Source organism: Bos grunniens, chromosome 19, assembly GCF_055505025.1.
Source record: "Bos grunniens cultivar Pamir isolate PY7600 chromosome 19, Bosgru_T2T1.0, whole genome shotgun sequence".
NCBI lineage: Eukaryota > Metazoa > Chordata > Mammalia > Artiodactyla > Bovidae > Bos > Bos grunniens.
This window is the reverse complement of record NC_141183.1, coordinates 20,618,390-20,637,160: the sequence shown is the minus strand read 5'-3', so window position 1 is coordinate 20,637,160 and position 18,771 is coordinate 20,618,390. Positions and strand designations below refer to the sequence as shown.

Genomic DNA, 18,771 nt, shown 5'->3' with positions numbered 1-18,771 from the left:
GCCTGCGCGCCGCGGCCCCGCCCCCGCGCCGCGGCCCTGCCCCGCGCCTCCGGGCGCGTGCGCACTGCGCCGCCCGCGCCCCGCTGGCTTCCTTCTTCGCAGGTCTGTGGTTTGGCGCCAGTACCCCAAATTCAGGAGTCTGAGGTGGTGCAACCCGAACCCGAAGATTTCCAAGGCGGCGCTGTCAGGGGACAGGAAGGGCTCTTGAGAAACTTCCTGGAGCCAGTATTGTCCTCTTGAAGACCCAACCAGTGTTGCATCATCCTCACACACTGGTGACATGCCACTTCTCACTTCAGCTTTTCACACCAACCTGCAACCCCTTCATACAGATCTTTGACAGATATCTGATTTACAAATATCCCCAAACACCCGTCTAGGGCTCTTAAGTTATCATTCTTGCTTTATTTACACCAGGCTTCCCTATTTCTGTCAATAGTTTTCCCAGTCACTTAGATTCAAATTAGTTGCCTTGAGTCAAAGTATCCTCTCACAAGATACTTTTAAGTTACACAAGGAAAAAAAGTAACGTTACAGAAGAGAAATCTAGCAGACATCACCTTAACCAAATGATCAAAGTTAATATCACTAATGCTGAGATAATATTTTTACTGCTGCTGCTGCTGCTAAGTCGCTTCAGTCGTGTCCAACTCTGTGCGACCCCATGACGGCAGCCCATCAGGCTCCGCCGTCCCTGGGATTCTCCAGGCAAGAACACTGGAGTGGGTTGCCATTTCCTTCTCCAATGCAAGAAAGTGAAAAGTGAAAGTGAAGTCGCTCAGTCGTGTCCGACTCTTAGCGACCCCATGGACTGGAGCCCACTAGGCTCCTCCGTCCTAAGTACCTCTCAATATGATTCAATGAGGACACAAAATCAGTTCCATAGTAGCCTTGAAAAAAATGCATAAGCTGAATTAACCAGGAGGAAGCATGAGACAAATCCAAAATAAAGGGTAAATTTGCACAATAACTGGCTAGTATCTTCAAAAATATCAAGATTGGGACTTCCCTGGTGGTCCAGTGGTTGACTCCGTGCTTCAGCTGGAGGGGGTCGAGGGTGCAGGGCGGGGGGAAAAAAAAAAAAGACAAACGGTGAGGAACTGTCCAGATTGGAGGAGACTGAGGAGACATGACAAGTAGATGTAATGTGTAATCCTGGATGGGATATTGGTCCAAAAAAGGCATACCAGTGGGATAATTGATGAAATTAGAATAAGATCTGTAGATCAGTTAATAGTATTTTGTCGATCTGAATTCCTGGTTTGGGCAATCACACTTCGTTAACAATTGAGGAAGTTGGCTCAAGGGCATACAGGAAACTCTCTACCACTTGTAACACTTCTATAAATCTGAAATTATTTCAAAATATAAAGTTAAAATTAAAACTTAAAATACAAATTAACATCACCTTAAATTTGTCTCCACATACTTTTTTTTCTTTTGGCTGTATAATGCAACTGTGGGATTTGGGATCTTAGTTCTCCCCACCAGGGATTGTTTAACCCATGACCCCTGCTGTGGAAGTGTGGGTTCCTAACCACTGGACCACCAGGGAATTCCTGCTACATACATAATTTAAAAGCCGATAATAATTTTTTTTCCAAATAATCATAACGACTCTGTAAAGTAGGTAGGCAGGATTTTAGTTTCCCACACAAAGCTATTCTGGCATAAACGGGTTAAAAGATTGTCTTGATGAAAAATTACCCTATCAGGTCTCTGGATTTCAGATTTAGTATTTTTTCCTTATATCAGAAATTTTTCTTTTTTTTCTCTTGCCTACACCCAATTCACCACCAAATCAAAGTAAATATTCCTTCACACTTGGCAGTTTGCCATGATGTTCCTTTCCATTCCAAATGCCTTTTTTAGATCAGTGGTTCTCAAGCTTGATTCACATTGAAGTCACTGGGACAGCTTTAATAACTACTGATTTCTTCCTCCCACCTTCAGAAAGCTTGATTCATTGGCTTGGGCTTCAAGAAGTCTAAGAGCATCCCAAGTGATTCCACTGTGTAACAGGTTTAAGAACCATGGTACCAGTGGTCCCCAAGCCTTTTGGCACCAGGGACCAGTTTTGTGAAAGACAGTTTTTTTCACGGATGGGGGAGGGGATGGTTTCAGGGTGATTCAAGCACATTACATTTATTGTGCTCTTTATTTCTAATCTAATGCTGCCACTGATCTGATAGGAGGTATCAGTGCATGGCCTGGAGGTTGGGGACCCCTATGTCACACTACATAATATTTGTTGAAATAAAGAATATAGTTGAAAAAAAGGCAGAGGGTGGGGGGAGTGGGCAGGTGGCAGATCAAAAAAAAAAGGAATATGAGTTACCTAAGGGAAGATGTTCAGAAGATCTGAACGTCAGGACTGAGACTGGAGAGCAATTTGGGAACCATCAACTCTGTTGGTAACTAACACCATGGGAGTGACCCACATTGTTTTAGGGAAGCATGAAGTATGCCAAGTGACAAGAGGAGAACAAATGTCTTTATTCTGCATAACAAAGACAATATATTTACAAAAATATTTTGATGTGGAAAGGAAGGAAGGTGAAGGGATTTGTGTCACAGTTATAGATCTGAGTGTATAATCCATCTCTAACTCCACCTCCTCATTAACCCACCATCCCCCAAGATCTCCCCCAGCTTCAACACTGTTACCACTTTACACTCACTGCCAGGCTGTGAGTGTCTGTCTACCTCTTTCCTATCCATCACAGCATTTGGCATAGGACTAAACCCAGGGTTTAATAATCCTTGTTCACTAGAGGATTATAAAAACATCTTTCCACATCACCAATAATTGTGGGGTTCTTGGGGAAAGTTTGTCTGCCAATTGCTTCCTCTCTCCCTCTCTGAAGGGAGAGTTTTTCCTGAGACCAGGCTCTTTCTTAGCTGACCATGGTCCATGAGATACCATAAGCCAATTTTTTGTTTGGCTAGCTCTTCCTCTTTTTCTTTTCCAACCCTTCAGGTCTTTGTCCTATAAATTCGTAGAAAAACTGTTGGCAAGTGGTCAGCTACTGGACCTTTGAAAAACAGTACCATCACCCCTGCCCCACTCCTCCCGGCCCCACCCCCAGGCAGTTAATAGGAATAACTGTGTCACTCCTGGCTTCCAGTTGCTCATCTTGCTCTTAAATCGCAGGCCTCTGGGGCTGAAAGAAACTGGACAAAGTGTGCTGAGTAGCCTAACGAGGTTGGTTCTTTTTCCGAAAGTTCTCTATTGCGGAAAAATAAAATTATGTGTTTAATTTCTGAAACCTGAGGCCTGATTTGCCTTGGCAGCCCTTCTCCCAGGCTTGGCCGAGAGTCCAGCAACACTAGCACACTGATTAATACCAGCTCAACTTGCTCCCTGGAGAAGAAGAGCATTATTTACTTGACCATTTTCTTAAATCCTTTTTAATTTGCATGTATCTTAGCATGATCTGCTTGGCTTTAACATGCTGTATCTCTGACCAGTGGCCCCAAAGAAGCCTCAGGGAAGACTGTTCTTCTCTGTGCCCTCAGTATCCCCATCCCCAAGCAAGATTTTGTTCCACTCAGTGGTTAGAAACAACATTTCTGTCACACGTTCTGTTCCTTCTGTTCTGTTCCTTCCAAGGCAGGCAAGTTCTAAGTGTTCTTTTGTCCCCTGCTTGTCTTCAGGTCACTGTTAGAAAGGGAGGCAGCCGATGCTTCCCAGAATTCAAACAGAATTCTGCACTATTCCTTTCTCTCTTCCAACTTTTCTCCCTTCCTCCTTCCTTCCAGCCCCCTTTGGACGGTGACCCCTCTGCTCATTCAGCCCCTCCCTTGTAAAGCCCACGGGGCTATCAAATAGCATTTCTCCAAGGGGACACAGGAGTGAAGAAAGGCTGAGCCCCAGACAGTCCCTGACAAGGGAAGTGTAAACACAGCTGTGGAGATGGGAGCAGACCATCCTCTCTCCTCCCCCATTTCCCACCCAGAAGCAGGGGAAGGCCACCCTGCTGTGGAGAAACAAACAAGCAAGCAAAGCACAGCACAACCCCAGAGCCTGCACTCAGGTCACCAGAAACTGGGGCTGCTGCCCAGGCCTTGGTGGGGCCAGCTGAATTGCCAGACCCCTCCCTGAACACTCAGAGTCAGAGGCAAAGGCGACTCCAAAGCAAGTTGAGGTCTGGACATCATTGAGCCTGGAAACATAACTCAAGTTTTGAAGCTTCTCCACTCCCAGACATTTTGTCCTCTGATCTCAAAAACCCAGCTTTCCGCCTCAGGTACTTAGCCTCTGACCCCTAGTTGCTTCGGAATCATAATAATGCATTCAATTCAGCAAGTAAGAACAGGCCCACAATAAACCCTTGTCCGTGGCTCTTAAAAAGTTTAAATTCTGAACCTCCGAGCCAAAATATTAGAAAAGGGCCTCCTTAGCTTTTGTTAATTACAAGGTAAATAATTCTAGCAGGAAGCGGAATTACTTTGGGGGATTACTTGGGTGGGATTCAGGCCTTGCTTTGCACATACTCTGAAAGCTCCAAGCCCACGGCTAGGGTGGTGCTACCCACTCTCACTCTCTCAGCACAGTTAATGCAGGGCCTTGATCCCACGGGACACGCCTTTGGCATGGCCCTGCCTGGGAAGTGGCCCCAGTCGGGTGGACAGCTAATGGGCTGTGCTTCCTTCCTGGCTATCAGGGTCCTTGACTGTATAACTGCAGAAACAGAAAACGATCACAGCCTTCAAACACTGACCATTCAGTGTATGCCTGGCATTGTGCTAAGTTTTTTAATAATGGGTCATCTCATTCCATAGGAAGTCAGCACAATTCTTATGCTCATTTTACAACCGAAGAAACCAGGGCTTACAGAGATTGTGGAACTTGCCCAAGATCAGCCAGCTGGTAAATGGTGAGGCTGGGATTTGGGCCTCATCATTCTGACGCCAAACCTATGCTTGAAACCTCTTCTTTCTCCCTCCTCTTGTCTGTAAGCTCTTTTAGCTCTGAATCACAGGTCTGGATTGTCTCCATGATTTTCTCCTTTCACCAGTGGCGCCAGAAAGAGAAATGTGTTTGGGACTCTCCTCTGCAAGTTCAGAGGAAAACAGTTCCTAATCAACAAGGGGCTCCTTACTTCCTCTGTGCTGGAGATGCCAATCAAAGCTGGACACTGGACAGGCCCCCGTATCAGCAGGGCACAGCCTGTGTGCAAGACAAACAAATCCTAGTCAGACAGGAAAGGAGAGTTCCCCTTGGTTCTGTGACTTCCCCTTCTTTCTTCCCTGGCTTATCAGCAGGATCCTACACTGCTGATACTATGGTCCTTTGAACCCCACTGCAGCTATGATGGAGTACAAGGCTATAGAGACTTTTTTGGAGAAAGTACAACAGATCCCATCTACAGATCCCATCCATGACACCTGAGGGAAAGAAACAATGAATCACATTTATTTATATATTTAATACATTGCCTTTAGCATTGACATAAATTCATTAGCTGGTGGCTCAGACGGTAAAGCATCTACCTACAAAGCGGGAGACCCGGGTTTGATCCCTGGGTCGGGAAGATCCCCTGCAGAAGGAAATGACAACCCAATCCAGTATTCTTGCCTGGAAAATCCCATGGATGGAGGAGCCTGGTAGGTTACAGTCCATGGGGTCGCTAAGAGTCGGACACGACTGAGCGACTTCACTTCACTATTGTATTGGATGTGAACCTATCTTATCTTGTACAATCTTTGCAAAATGCCTGGGGAGGGGGTAGGTCTTGTCATCCCCATTTTACAAAGAAAACTGAGGCTCAGGGAGATTGACAACGTTGGCCATAACCACATGACTGGTAAGTAGGAGGGCTTGGCATTCAAACCCAGGCTGGGACTCTCTGACTCCAAAGTCAGTATTCTTTTCAATAAAGTGTTGTGTAATGAAAAAAAAAAAAAAAACTGAAATTATGAAATGGGAAGGATCTCAGAATATCTTGGAAATAAAATTTCATAACTGTGTGTGGTACACATTACGATAGTAACTACCATTTATCATATGCTTACTAGTGCCAAGCATTGGGCTAAATGCTTTAACATGCATCATTTCTACTGCTTAGTGAGATACACATTAGTAACCCCATTTTTATAGATAAGAAACCAAGCAAGTTCAAAGGGATTAAGTAACTTGTACAAGGTCACAAACAGCTAAGAGTGATGGTGCTGGGATTCAAATTCAAGTCTACTTGACTCCAAAGTGTGTACTCTTAATCACTTAGGCAAGAGAAATAATAATAAATGTTGACTATGAGCCAAGCACTCCTCTAAGTTCTTTAGCTCATAACTTACAGATATTATATCCACTTTAAAGATGATGAAAATAGTGTCTTTTATAGTATCACTTAGGCTTCCCTGGTGGCTCAGACAGTAAAGAATCTGCCTGCAGACCTGGGTTCGATCCCTGGGTCAGGAAGGTACCCTAGACAAGGGAATGGATACCCACTCCAGTATTCTTGCCTGGAGAATCCCATGGACAGAGGAGTCTGGCGGGCTATGGTCCATGGGTTCACAAAGAGTCAGACACAACTAAATGACTAAGCACGTCAAGCTTACATTACACACACATGTGTTAAATACACATGCACTAGTGTCATATTTGCTTAACTTATGTTGGATCCTTGTTATGATCTAGAAAATGACTCTCTTCCTAGTGTCATGGACTTTTTTCCCCCAGTATCCATCTAAGTATTAAAGTCTGGGGAGAAAGGATGTGAAATGATAATATCTGCAGGTGAAGTAAACATAGTCAGGGCAGGGCTCATACTGAGTGGGGAAGGCCCACTGTGCCACAAGGAGCCCTATCTGTTTGCTCTTCCAGCCAATCTTGCTCATTCCTTACTATTTCCTTCTGACTACCAGATCAGATAGTAGGTTGACTTCCATAAGGTGTTGATTAACCTTTCTTAGTCTCAATTTCCTCCTTTGTAAAGTGGGTTGCTATGGTATCTGCATACATACAGTCCTGAGGAGTTTTGTTTGTTTGTTTTGGCTGTGCTGAGAGGCGTGTGGGATCTTAGTTTGCTGACCTGGAAGAAGCCTTGCCCTCTGCAGTGGAAGTGCAGAACCTTACCCACTGGACCACCAGGGAAGTTTGTGAGCTGGGAATTTTTAAGTGAAACAATTTGTGTGAAGCACTGAGCACACTGCTTGACTCCCTCAGGGTATCCCCATGTTATACAACACCTAGACTTCAGGGTGGGAAGGGTTAGAAGGGTTCCTAGGGGTGTTTTCAGAGGATAGTCGTAAAAAATGGAAGAAGGGTAAAAGCAATCCTGGCATCTGGCATTGGGTCCTCACAGCAAGCATGAGTCAGCCCCAGGTGCCGAGGGACCAGCAGTGTTCTCAGCACTGCTGGGTGTGTGCTGTGGTCTTTTGGCCATGGTCCTCTTCAGTCATGCTGCCTGAATGTCATTCTTGTAAATCTGGCCCGGGTTCTTTTCAGAAAAACAGCCTCCACCATGTGATGTCATGGTCCAGCCTGGGTCAGGGAGGGAGGTTGGGGGGCGGACATTGTGTATACAGAGTTGAGTAAAGCAGGATCTTCTTATTTTTTAGAGGGACCCATCTGATCATGGAAGAAACTCTCTATCCTTCTCTCTTCCACTTAAGATTCAGTAAAGGGAACTTTCCTGGTGTTCCAGTGGCTAAGACCTTGTACTCCCAATGCAGGATCCAGGTACTACTTATTCCCTGGTCGGAGAACTAGACCCCACATGCCCATGCCGCATCTAAGAGTTTGCATGCCGCAACTAAAGATCTTGCATGCTGCAACCAAGAACCGGCACAGCCAAATAAATAATTTTTTTTTTAAAGCATGAAGTAGTAGCATCAAGTAGTCCTGATTTCAAACCCTGGCTTTGCCAATTACTTCCTCTGAGACCTTGGGCAAATCACTCATGTTTTCTCCATTTCATCCATGGACAAGATTAATTCTGATGTTATGGTGGGGAATTTTAAAGAGATGCTTGCAAATCACTCAGCATAAGTGTCAGGGAACACACTCTGCAGCACATAATAATTGTTCAATAAATGTAACTACTTTTGAGTCCCCAGCAGTTAATGAGGAATATGGCTTGACCATTTTCCCTGCTTTTCCCTCATAACTTATATATATGATAAGAGAGTCAACATTTTTTTCTGATAACCATTCTTCCCCATGAAAGACGGTCATGCTTCTCATGCCAGTATCCTGGAAATGAGGAGGATGGGGAGAGATGGAGTAGTTGCGTCCCTACTCCCTTGTCTTCCCTCCCTTAACCAGCTGGCTCCCTGACTGTAGCTCTTCTGAATTTCCCTGCTGCCTCCCAGCACTCTGAAGAAGATAGTCTCCTCTCTCCAGCTTGGAAAGATCAGTCCTTCCCAGCTGGAACTTTGGGCTTCCCTGACCCTGACTCTCCCCCACACCTTTTCCTGTGCTCTGTTCTTTATTTTGCAGACAGCGGGGGAAGACGCCAGCATGTGTGATTGTCTCTTCTCGGTAGAGATGGTAATTCCTGGATGCTCTGGATGTAATTTTACTGTGTAGGAGGCTGCCTGTGTTTTTGACTGCCTCATGTTGTTCTGGATTTGCCTATGAGTGTAGGGGGAAGGCTGAGGATTAGAAAAAGCACTCCTTCTTAGGATCAAATCACCTCTCCCCCTGCTCCAGGCAGGACGGCCATCGGCTAGTAATAAGAAGAGAAATTTATGTGGCAGTGAGATCCCTGCCCACAGTAAACTGTGGAAAATTCTGAAAGAGATGGGAATACCAGACCACCTGATCTGCCTCTTGAGAAACCTATATGCAGGTCAGGAAGCAACAGTTATAACTGGACATGGAACAACAGACTGGTTCCAAATAGGAAAAGGAGTACATCAAGGCTGTATATTGTCACCCTGCTTATTTAACTTATATGCAGAGTACATCATGAGAAACGCTGGGCTGGAAGAAACACAAGCTGGAATCAAAATTGCCGGGAGAAATATCAATAACCTCAGATATGCAGATGACACCACCCTTATGGCAGAAAGTGAAGAGGAACTAAAAAGCCTCTTGATGAAAATGAAAGAGGAGAGTGAAAAAGTTGGCTTAAAGCTCAGCATTCAGAAAACGAAGATCACGGCATCTGGTCCAATCACTTCATGGGAAATAGATGGGGAAACAGTGGAAACAGTGTCAGACTTTATTTCTTTGGGCTCCAAAATCACTGCAGATGGTGACTGCAGCCATGAAATTAAAAGACACTTACTCCTTGGAAGGAAAGTTATGACCAACCTAGATAGCATATTGAAAAGCAGAGACATTACTTTGCCAACAAAGGTCCGTCTAGTCAAGGCTATGGTTTTTCCTGTGGTCATGTATGGATGTGAGAGTTGGACTGTGAAGAAGGCTGAGAGCCGAAGAATTGATGCCTTTGAAGTGTGGTGTTGGAGAAGACTCTTGAGAGTCCCTTGGACTGCAAGGAGATCCAACCAGTCCATTCTGAAGGAGATCAGTCCTGGGATTTCTTTTGAAGGAATGATGCTAAAGCTGAAACTCCAGTACTTTGGCCACCTCATGCAAAGAGTTGACTCATTGGAAAAGACTCTGATGCTGGGAGGGATTGGGGGCAGGAAGAGAAGGGGACGACAGAGGATGAGATGGCTGGATGGCATCACTGACTCGATGGATGTGAGTCTGGGTGAACTCCGGGAGTTGGTGATGGACAGGAAGGCCTGGCATGCTGCGATTCATGGGGTCGCAAAGAGTCGGACAACTGAGCGACTGAACTGAACTGAACTGAGATCCCTGCCCAGGATAAGTCAATACAGGTTGAAGCCAGAAATCTCAGGTCAATGTCCAGTCGGATCAGAACCAGATCTTTCTCTTCCCAGGCACTGGGAGGTGGGAGTTGGGTAAGGACAGAGGACTAAGGGATTGTATAGGGAACTCAAAGCCTAGATTCCACTGGACATAAGAGAAAAAGACTGAAGACAATATTATATGGCAATTAAAAAGAAAGAGGCATATTTATATACAGTATCAAAGATAACCCAAGACATATTACTATCTTAAAAAAAAATCACTGAACAACAAGGATATTAATTCTAATTTTCCTTTAAGTCCAAAATATGTGGGGGAGGTGAGAAAGGAATGGGGGTATAATGTTTTCTGTTTTTAAATATTTTGCAATGAGTATACAGTTCGGAGAAGGCAATGGCACCCCACTCCAGTACTCTTGCCTGGAGAATCCCAGGGACGGTGGAGCCTGATGGGCTGCAGTCGATGGGGTCGCACAGAGTCAGACACGACTGAAGCGACTTAGCAGCAGCAGCAGCATACAGTTAAGTCCCCTACATATGAACCTTCAAGTTGTAAGCTTTCAAAGATGCAAATGTGCATTCCATCAATGTCAGGCATAAATGAAACTGCAGGTTGCCCTCCATCTCCTATTGCTGATGAGCCTTCAGCTATACCATCACCCACCCTCTCTTCTTCCTCTAGGCAGTAACTCTTCTTGCCTGTTCACTCAATACCAGCCTCTGTACACCAGCTGTTGTACTGTACTTTATAAGGTACTGTACTGAAAGATTAAAAATGTTTTTGTTTGTTTTTATGTATTATTTATGTGAAAGTATTATAAGCCTATTACAGTACAGTACTATACAGCTGATTCTGTTAGTTGGGTACCTAGGCTAGTTCTGTTTGCTGCACTTAAAAACAAACTGAACTTATGAATGTATTCCCATAACCGAACTCGTCTGTATGTAGGGGACTTACTGTATACTTACGTATTACTTGCAACTAAGAAGTATGTCTTTATAGCAAAAAGATGTAGTTTTATTTTTTTTTCAATGATTAATAGTTTATTTTCTAAGAAATTACAGATGCTTATATGTCAAAATTCTAACTTTCACATAAAGGTATTAGAATATACAAACTTTTTTGCAACTTGATTTTTTCACTGTATTCATTAGTTAAAATAAACAAATTTATAATTTAAAAAAAGATGTAGTTTTAAAGCAGAAATGGAAAGGTAAGCGCCCCCCTCACCAGGGGTGGAAAATAGGACCTCTCATGAAAGAACCAGCCTCTGTCCCTAATGAAGTCCTTCTCTGGCCCTTGCTACAGATCATTTCCTATAACCACTTGGAAAAGATGAGGTTTCTAGTCCCCATTCAGTCTCAAATGACCTGCATAGCAGACTCCCAGTTACCCTGATGCCCCCAGAGGTCAGTGAAACAGCCAAACATCCAACTAACTAGGAAGAGTGAGAAGAGGGAAATCAGGAGAGGAAATTTCCAGATTCTCCAACAGGAGGTTTGGACTTCCAAGTCCAGGAAAGATTACAACAAGCCCTCCTTTGGAGGTCTCCACATCTTGATGCTAGCTTAAACCCAACTCTAGGGCTAAAACACCACTTTCTACCAAGTCACTTTTATTTCCCTTTTGCTACTCCAGTCATTATTATTATTTTGGGCTGCACTGTGCAGCATGTGGGATCTTAGTTCCCCAACCAGAGACTGAACTCTCACCTCCTACATTGAAGGTGCGGAGTCTTAACCACTGAACCGAAGTCCCTCATATATGAAAATACTGAGCTCCAAAGATGTGAAATGACCTACCTAAGGTTACACAGTGAGATAGATGTAATATCTGCCTTCAGAAACCTAATCAATCTTTGTTTTTATTCATTATTCCATATTGCTTTATTTAGAGTCCAACATGTGTTTTTGTCAACTTTCATCTTAATCCCAACCCCAATTCTAACCCACAGCGGACTCAGGTGCTTCTGGCCAATGGCAATAGCTGATGTTGCTTTCTGTCCCTCCTGGCTTCCTCCTCCCATCTTATTACCTAGAAGTCTCCCTCTTGACCATGCTTCCTTCTGAGAAAGTGCAATCACAGGTGGGAGGGAAGGAGTGGAATTTGGTTCTAGCCTGAAATGACTCCAAGGCTGCCTGGCTCTTTTCTGTATGTTGCAGAAGACAATCCTCACTAGGAAGGCTTTGGGGTTCATGCCAGTTCCCTTCTCCCTTTGGATTCCTTGCTAAAGCAACCTCTTGATCCTAACGATGGAAGACCAACAGGTTATCAGTGGCCATGATTTAAGAGCCTAAGACCCTGAGATGAAGATCTGAAGTGAGGTCATGAAAGATAATTTGTGGTGGGCAGGAATCCTGTAAACCAGGACACAGCAGCAGCTGAGTCCAAGGGTCAGTGTCTGGGAGTAATTTGGGAAAGTTTGGTGCTGACAGCTGTGTCTGGAGTCAAACGTCATGAACAAATCAGCTTCTGGGATCCTCAGAATGATGAAGCTCTGGCTCAGGACACACAGTCAGCTGTGGTATGGCAGCAGTCAGGGCCGCTGGGGCCCCAGACTCAGCCTTGCTGTTTCTCAGCTGCGTGACTTCAGGCAAGTCCTTACAAAAGGAGGAAAGGAAACTAGACTGCTGAGTGAGGGCAATGCCCTTTCACAAGGATCACTCTCACTGCAGATCAGGGTAGCACCCCTCTTTTACATGGGAATAATCTGAGAATCCACTAAGGTAACTGAAGACATTGCAGGCTATGTAGCTGGAAAGTGGGAAGACAGGATTAGAACTCAGAGCCTCTGAGCTCCAGTCCCAGGCTCTTTCCTCTGAGCAGTAAAGTTTGTATCCCCTCACGATGAAGTCGCCCATAGTAGGTTCTAAACTCTTCCCTTCTCACAACCTTGGTCCTGAGGAGTTGTGGCCACCTTCTTGGGGATGGAGCAGTCATACTTTTACCCAGCCCTGAGTGTGGGGCTCAATCTGGTTTGGGGGGTGTCTAGGCCCCAGGGGGTGCCTCGAAGGGAGGGTATTTGGACTTTGGTTTCCCTGTACCCCATCCTCAGGCCTTCTCCCCAGGGGATTCCCAGGGCTGGCTCCCTTTCCTCCTCCTCCTCGGGTTTTGGCAGGCAGACTGACATCAGTGGGTGTTCCCAGGGAAAGGGAACTCTGAGTCCAGCTCCAGGCGCCCCTTCCCCCATGGCTCAGGGCAGCCGCAACCTCCAGCCTTAGAGACTGCAGTGTTGAGAAGCCCTCTGAGCTCCCAGCCCCCTCCCTCTTTTCACTATCTCCCCACACAGCCCCACCTCACCAAGAAAGAAAAGGGGCCACTAGAGTTCGGGGAGCAGATGCTCGGAGACCTGACGAGTCCTGGGCGCCACGCGGCCGAGCCCAGGAAATGGATCCTGGTTCTGGGGTTACGAGGGGAGCTGTCCAGCCCCGCGGGGTGAGCTAGCAGAAGGGGTGGGCCAACGCCGGCCGGGCGGAGGGAGCGGCGGGCGCCAGGGCCGGGTGGGGCAGCGACTCCCCCTCCAGCCCGCCGGCCCCGGGCGTCGCCCCCGCCCCCCACGTGGCCGCAGCAGTCCCAGCCCCCGCGAGGAAGCGGCGCGGCTTCCTGCGGCTTGGGACCGGGATATAGGAGCCCCCGCCCGGGCCCGGCTCAGCGCCGCCGCTCCTCCTCGCCTGCTCGCCGTGCGATGGCCTCGCTCCGGGCGGAGCACGCTGTCGGCGGCTCGTGGCTCCCCGCCACCCGCTCCGGGCGACCGGCTGCGCTCCGCCTCCTCCTCCTGCTGGGCGGTAAGCGCAGCGCCCCGAGGTCCGGGCGGGAGGCGCGGGAGGCCCTGGAGGGGAGAGGGACTGGACGTCTCGGAACGGGCTCCGGCGTGCGGGTGCGGACCGCGCTGCCCTCTGGACGGTACCCGGCCTCACCGCAGCGAGGGCGCAGCGCGAGCTGCTTCCTACTTCGGGAAAAGCTGAGATGCCCGGGGCCCCTGCAGAAAGCTCTTGGGAGGTCTGGAGCTGGCGAAGAAGGAGGGGTTTTGAATGTGTGAAGGAATTGGTGCGGCCCCCTCTCTTCCGGGCACCGAGGCACCGCGTAGGGGCCTGGAGTGCTGCTCTGTCTCTTCTGAAAGTAGCCCTGACTTTCAAGAGTCTCAGACCCCAACACACACCCCGCTTCCTCCTGGCTCCACATCCCCATCCTCCCATCTCCCTGTCCCTTTTCTGCCCATAGCTGTCCTGAAGCCCCAGGAATCCCTGGCTCAGCTTCTTCCCACCCCAGACAGCTCCAAGTCAGAAGGTGAGTAGCCAGCGACTGTGGGAGGGTGGCCCCGGGGAAGGAGAGAGGTGAGTGGGGATGGTTCCTTTCTCACAAGCCAAGCCCCAAACCCAACTGGTGCCCCTAAACTCCCTTCTGTTCTCTCTCTCAGGGTTTCTTATTTGTCTTTCTACCTCTCATCCCACAAAGCCCCCAACCAGCTGTGAGCTGGCAGGTGGGTTAGAATATTCCTGAAAAAGTGTATGTGGAAACTCTTGCCAGGCTGGAAAGTCCAGTGTACATGGAAGGCATTAAACTTTTCCTGAGCTGGGACTGTCTCCTCAGCTGGGAGTATCTTGCTTGGGAAATTTTCTGAGGCTCTCTGGGTAGTTCCCGTATTTGAAGATAGGAACAGCGGTTCCACAATGGAAGTACCTGGACCAGAGGGCTTGGACGGTGGGACAGGGTATAGTCAATGTGCAGCATCTCTACCCACAGGGAAAACGGTGTTGGAGACCTATGGGACAAATGTCCTACAATGTTGGCACGATTATAAGGTTCAAATGGATTCTATCAAGAAGGACTGGTGTGATTGGGCCCTGATTAGCAGGTAGGGGCAGTGCTGGAGGGCGGCTTGGGCCTGGGGCTTGCTCCCTGTGGGTGAGTGTGGGGCAGTCCTCTTTCTGGCCCCAACCCTTCCCTCACTCTAGCCCTCTCCTGTCTCTAGGCCTTATAGCTTCCTTCGAGACTGCTTGGAAAAGGGTGCAGAAGAGTTTGGCCTGGGCTTCCCCAATCCCTGGGCGGAAGAGATCATCTTTGAGACTCACAACATCCACTTTGCCAACTGCTCCTTGGTGCAACCCACCTTCTCAGACCCCCCAGAGGATGTGCTCCTGGCCATGATCATAGCCCCTATCTGCCTCATCCCCTTCCTCGTCACCCTCGTGGTGTGGAGGAGTAAAGACAGTGAAGCGCAGACCTAGGGTGGCATGAGCTGTTTGGCAGCCATCTTACTCCTTTCCTCTGCCACCACCTGGTCTCTCTCCTCCCCTCCCTACTTCCTTTTCTGGCTCCACCCCAACTGGAGATTCTTAGATTGGTGGAAATGGAAGCTGGGTGGGGTCATCGTGCAAGTTCTGTAATCTTCAAAATAAACCTTTTCTTTTTTTTTTTTGTACGTTGTTCCCCTCTCCATTCCGGGGGGCGGGGTGGGGGGTGGGGGGCTGTGTCCTTCCAGAGTTTCTGCCATTCCCACAGGCCCTCAGCTCTGGGCAGCAGAGCTAGAAGAATCTAGATAGGTCCACTGTTTTGTTCACTTACTGGTCCCTCCTGAACTCCCTCCCCCACCTGAAGGCCATGCCCCTGTATCCCTTCCTCCCAAGGCCAGGCCTTTCCTGCCCCTATCCAAACCCAGCTTCAGGAAACTTGCAGGAAGAGACTCCCTTCCCGTCTGGATAGCAGCTGGGGAGGTGAGGGGGGTGGGACGAGAGAGGACTCTCTGCTGTGACTTCTGCAAGGAGGGGGTGCCATCCAGAAGCCCTGAATTTTCCCCTTCCTCATGCCTCAGTTTACTCTCAGGGCCTGGTAATAGAAGCCCTGATGGAACCAACGGGAGTCCATCCCTAAGGACCTCAGGATCGAGGGCAAAGGCAGTTTCCTCTACTAGACTCACCACAGGACTTCCCCTCCAGGTCCTTGGCCCTCATCCTACATTGTCCTGGACCCTGGGTGGGTGTGGCCTATAGCCTGGCCACACACTGCCCCCTGGTGTCCACTAAAGCCAACAACCAGACGATGAACATGGCCTGGAAGAAGCTCAAAACTGAATTGTGAGATCAAAGACCTGTTATCCCCACAGCAACCACTAGTTCTTGATTGGCTGCTTCTTTTAGCTTCCTAAGCTGTGCTTATGCTCCCATAAGACACTTTCCCACTGTTAAGGGCCATACCTGGTGACCCACCGTTTCTGTATACAGACATTCCTGTATGTTCCTTGGATGGTGAGGCCCAGGTCACACCACAGAACCTTCACCTTCAGTTCTCCCTGGGACAAACCTGCCAGGTCATCAGAAACATCTAGACAGTAGCTTTGTTCTTTAAAAAGATACCTGTTTATTCCCTGTGGCACCTGGCACCTCTTTAGGAACTCTCCTTCCTTCCTTGTTGAAATATCTGCCTTCCTGAGTACATAGCCACTTCCTGGGACCTGCCTGTCTATTCTACAGATATATATCTATATATTTCCTGGAATATATCTATTTATTCTCTGAGACACACTTTATTCCCTAGGATGTTTTGAGGTTTCACCATGAGAATCTTTGCTCTATTCCCATAATGCATCTATCTTCTCCAAGGATGTATCTGTCCTCTTTTTGGCCCATATTTACCTTCATGCATTTTACTAATATACATCAAAAGCATATCGGTGTAAGTCACTATAAATAGCCTATTGTGTTGGGAAGACAAGTTAGATAAGGCTTGGTTCTGCTTTGATGTCTTTCATCTGGCAAGGGAGCTGACATGTGCAGACACAAACAAAAACAATGGAATGTGTGATGAGAATTATGCAAGGGATACAAGCCAAATGTCATCTGAGTATAAAGGAAGGAGGAGTCACATTTAGCTAAGGTGCAGTCTAGCTGAGGTCACAGGGGAGTGATTGTGGAGCTGGCATCTGACTAGGCCTTAAATGGTGAGGATTCTCCTATGGGAGACAGTAGAAAAAGAGATGAATTAGAAAATTACTGCAGTAATCCAGGTTTGAGAAAACAAGGGCATGGACCAAAGGAGTGCTATAATGGAGAAACAGGAAATAATTAAAAAGTAGGAAAAGGCAAAATAGGGGAGGGAATCCACAGGATTTCAATATGAAGGTGAACAAGAGGAGAGGTTAGAGCTGACTCTGGCTTTGAATTTGAGTTACTAGGACAATGATGGAAGTAATAATATTTAAAGGGCCATTAGGAGGAGAAGCTGGCTTGAAGAAAAATATACATATTATATATGTATAATATAACAATGGAACAAGGTGTAACACACCAGGGAGTGAAGGGCTTCTGACATAGAGAGTTGGAAATGGGAGTGATCTTGTTGCTGCTGGTACTATAAAAAAGTTGGAGTTAGGAATACAGGTTTAGTCCTCTGCAGAGAAATGCCACGTGAAGCCATGAGAGGGATGAGAGTTCCCAGAGAGAAGGTGTACTAAAGAAAGCTGATGTCCTTAGAAAACATGCACACATATACAGTGAGGACTACAGAAAACAAAAGGGAAAGATCAGAATCAGCAGAACAAGGATAAAGAAAGCCAATGGACGCAAAGGAGATGGTGCCCTTTGAGAGAACATTATCCATCGAAGGGTTCGCTCATTTAGTCATTCAACAAATATTTGTTGGGCACTTCTGTGGACCAGGGACTGTACACAGTGAAAGATGGACTTCAGTGGGGAGATGTTAGAGATCAGATAGGAAATTGAGAGGGTGGTAGAGTCAAGGAAACTACAGATTTTCAAGTAGGGATGACCTCAGCATATGTAGACTAGAGGAGAGGAGCCAGGAGAAAGGGAAAAAGAAGGGAAGATGATGCACAAAGAAGTCCTGGAGGAAATGGGAAAGGAGAGCCAAACAGATGCCAAAGGGTTGGCCTTGTCGAGGGGGTTCTCTGGCTGTCCAGCCCTTAAGACTCTGCACTCTAACTGCTGAGCTCGGGTTCTATCCCTGGTCTGGGAACTAAGATCCCACAAGCTGTGTGGAGTGGGCAAAGGAGTAAAAGTGAAAGAAATTGAGAGATGAATTGAGTGTGGTGACAGAGAGGAAGGACTAAGAGGTTCACAAGCATGGCCTCAATCTCATAAAAATAGAAGAGACGGGCATTCTGCAAAGTACCAAGAGATGAGAACTGGTGGAATGGCTTAATGTGTATGGAAAATTTTGAAAACTGTGACAGGGAATGTGACAGGGAATCAATAAAAGTCCAAGCATCACTGGGCCGCACTGATAGAACAGCAGTGACGTCAGTCAGGGAATCTGAGACGCAATCAGAAAGTTCTGGTGACTTTTTTTTTTCCCTGTCAGTAATACTACACGGTTTAAGGCGTGAAGAAGATTGAGGAATAGGTGGGCAGTGATCGACAACTCTGGTTTGGAAAATGAGCAGCAGGGAAGCAGGCAAGGGGACAGAACTGAGTAGTCTAGGCTAGGCAAGAAGTCCTAAGACCAATGGAGTCCCGGGACTTGAGACTAGAAATAGAGGACATGGGAGAGGTGAGACAGAGGTGGCTGTGTTCAAATATGGCAGCTCTGAATCATGGAAGCAGAGCCATTTCCAGGTATAAAAGCTACAAATGAGCTCCTGGGGAAGATGGAGTCGAAGGACACAGGAATTGAGGGGAACTGTGAAGGGTTTAAGTTAAAAGCGACACAAACGTTAATATTAAAAGAAGCCCCGTATAGTGGAAACAAGCCTAGGCTGGGTCCTGGAGACCTGGGTTCTGCTTGCAGTTCTAACTGTGCCAGTTTGGGGAAGTCACTGTTCTCTCTGAGGTGGAATCAGAAGACTTCTCGGGGCCCCTTCTGCTCTAGCTCGTAAGGATATGGGGATAATGGCAACAAACGGGCTGACGAAGATCCCTCGGGTTGGGCCTCCTCTCTCCCCAGAGGCTCCCGGAACCTTTCTGCAGCGCTTTCTGTCCGGACGTGCCGGAGCGGAGACCGGAAGTCCTTTGCCGGCGGGTCCC

At 47.3% G+C, this 18,771-nt stretch overlaps 1 protein-coding gene across 2 annotated transcripts; it reads left to right on the top strand.

Annotated features, from left to right (window-relative positions):
• Positions 1 to 13,443: 13,443 nt before the first annotated feature.
• Positions 13,444 to 15,215, top strand: RAMP2 (receptor activity modifying protein 2). 2 transcript variants are annotated; one of them, XM_086357577.1, is made up of 4 exons: positions 13,444 to 13,578; positions 14,015 to 14,080; positions 14,537 to 14,648; positions 14,766 to 15,215. In XM_086357577.1, exons 1-4 carry the CDS (start codon positions 13,479 to 13,481, stop codon positions 15,019 to 15,021), a joined length of 534 nt encoding a protein of 177 aa, XP_086213703.1. In that variant the 5' UTR covers positions 13,444 to 13,478; the 3' UTR covers positions 15,022 to 15,215. The 2 variants fall into 2 exon arrangements, with proteins under 2 accessions (XP_086213703.1, XP_086213701.1); XM_086357575.1 differs by having other exon boundaries at positions 14,522 to 14,648.
• The last annotated feature ends 3,556 nt before the right edge of the window (positions 15,216 to 18,771 follow it).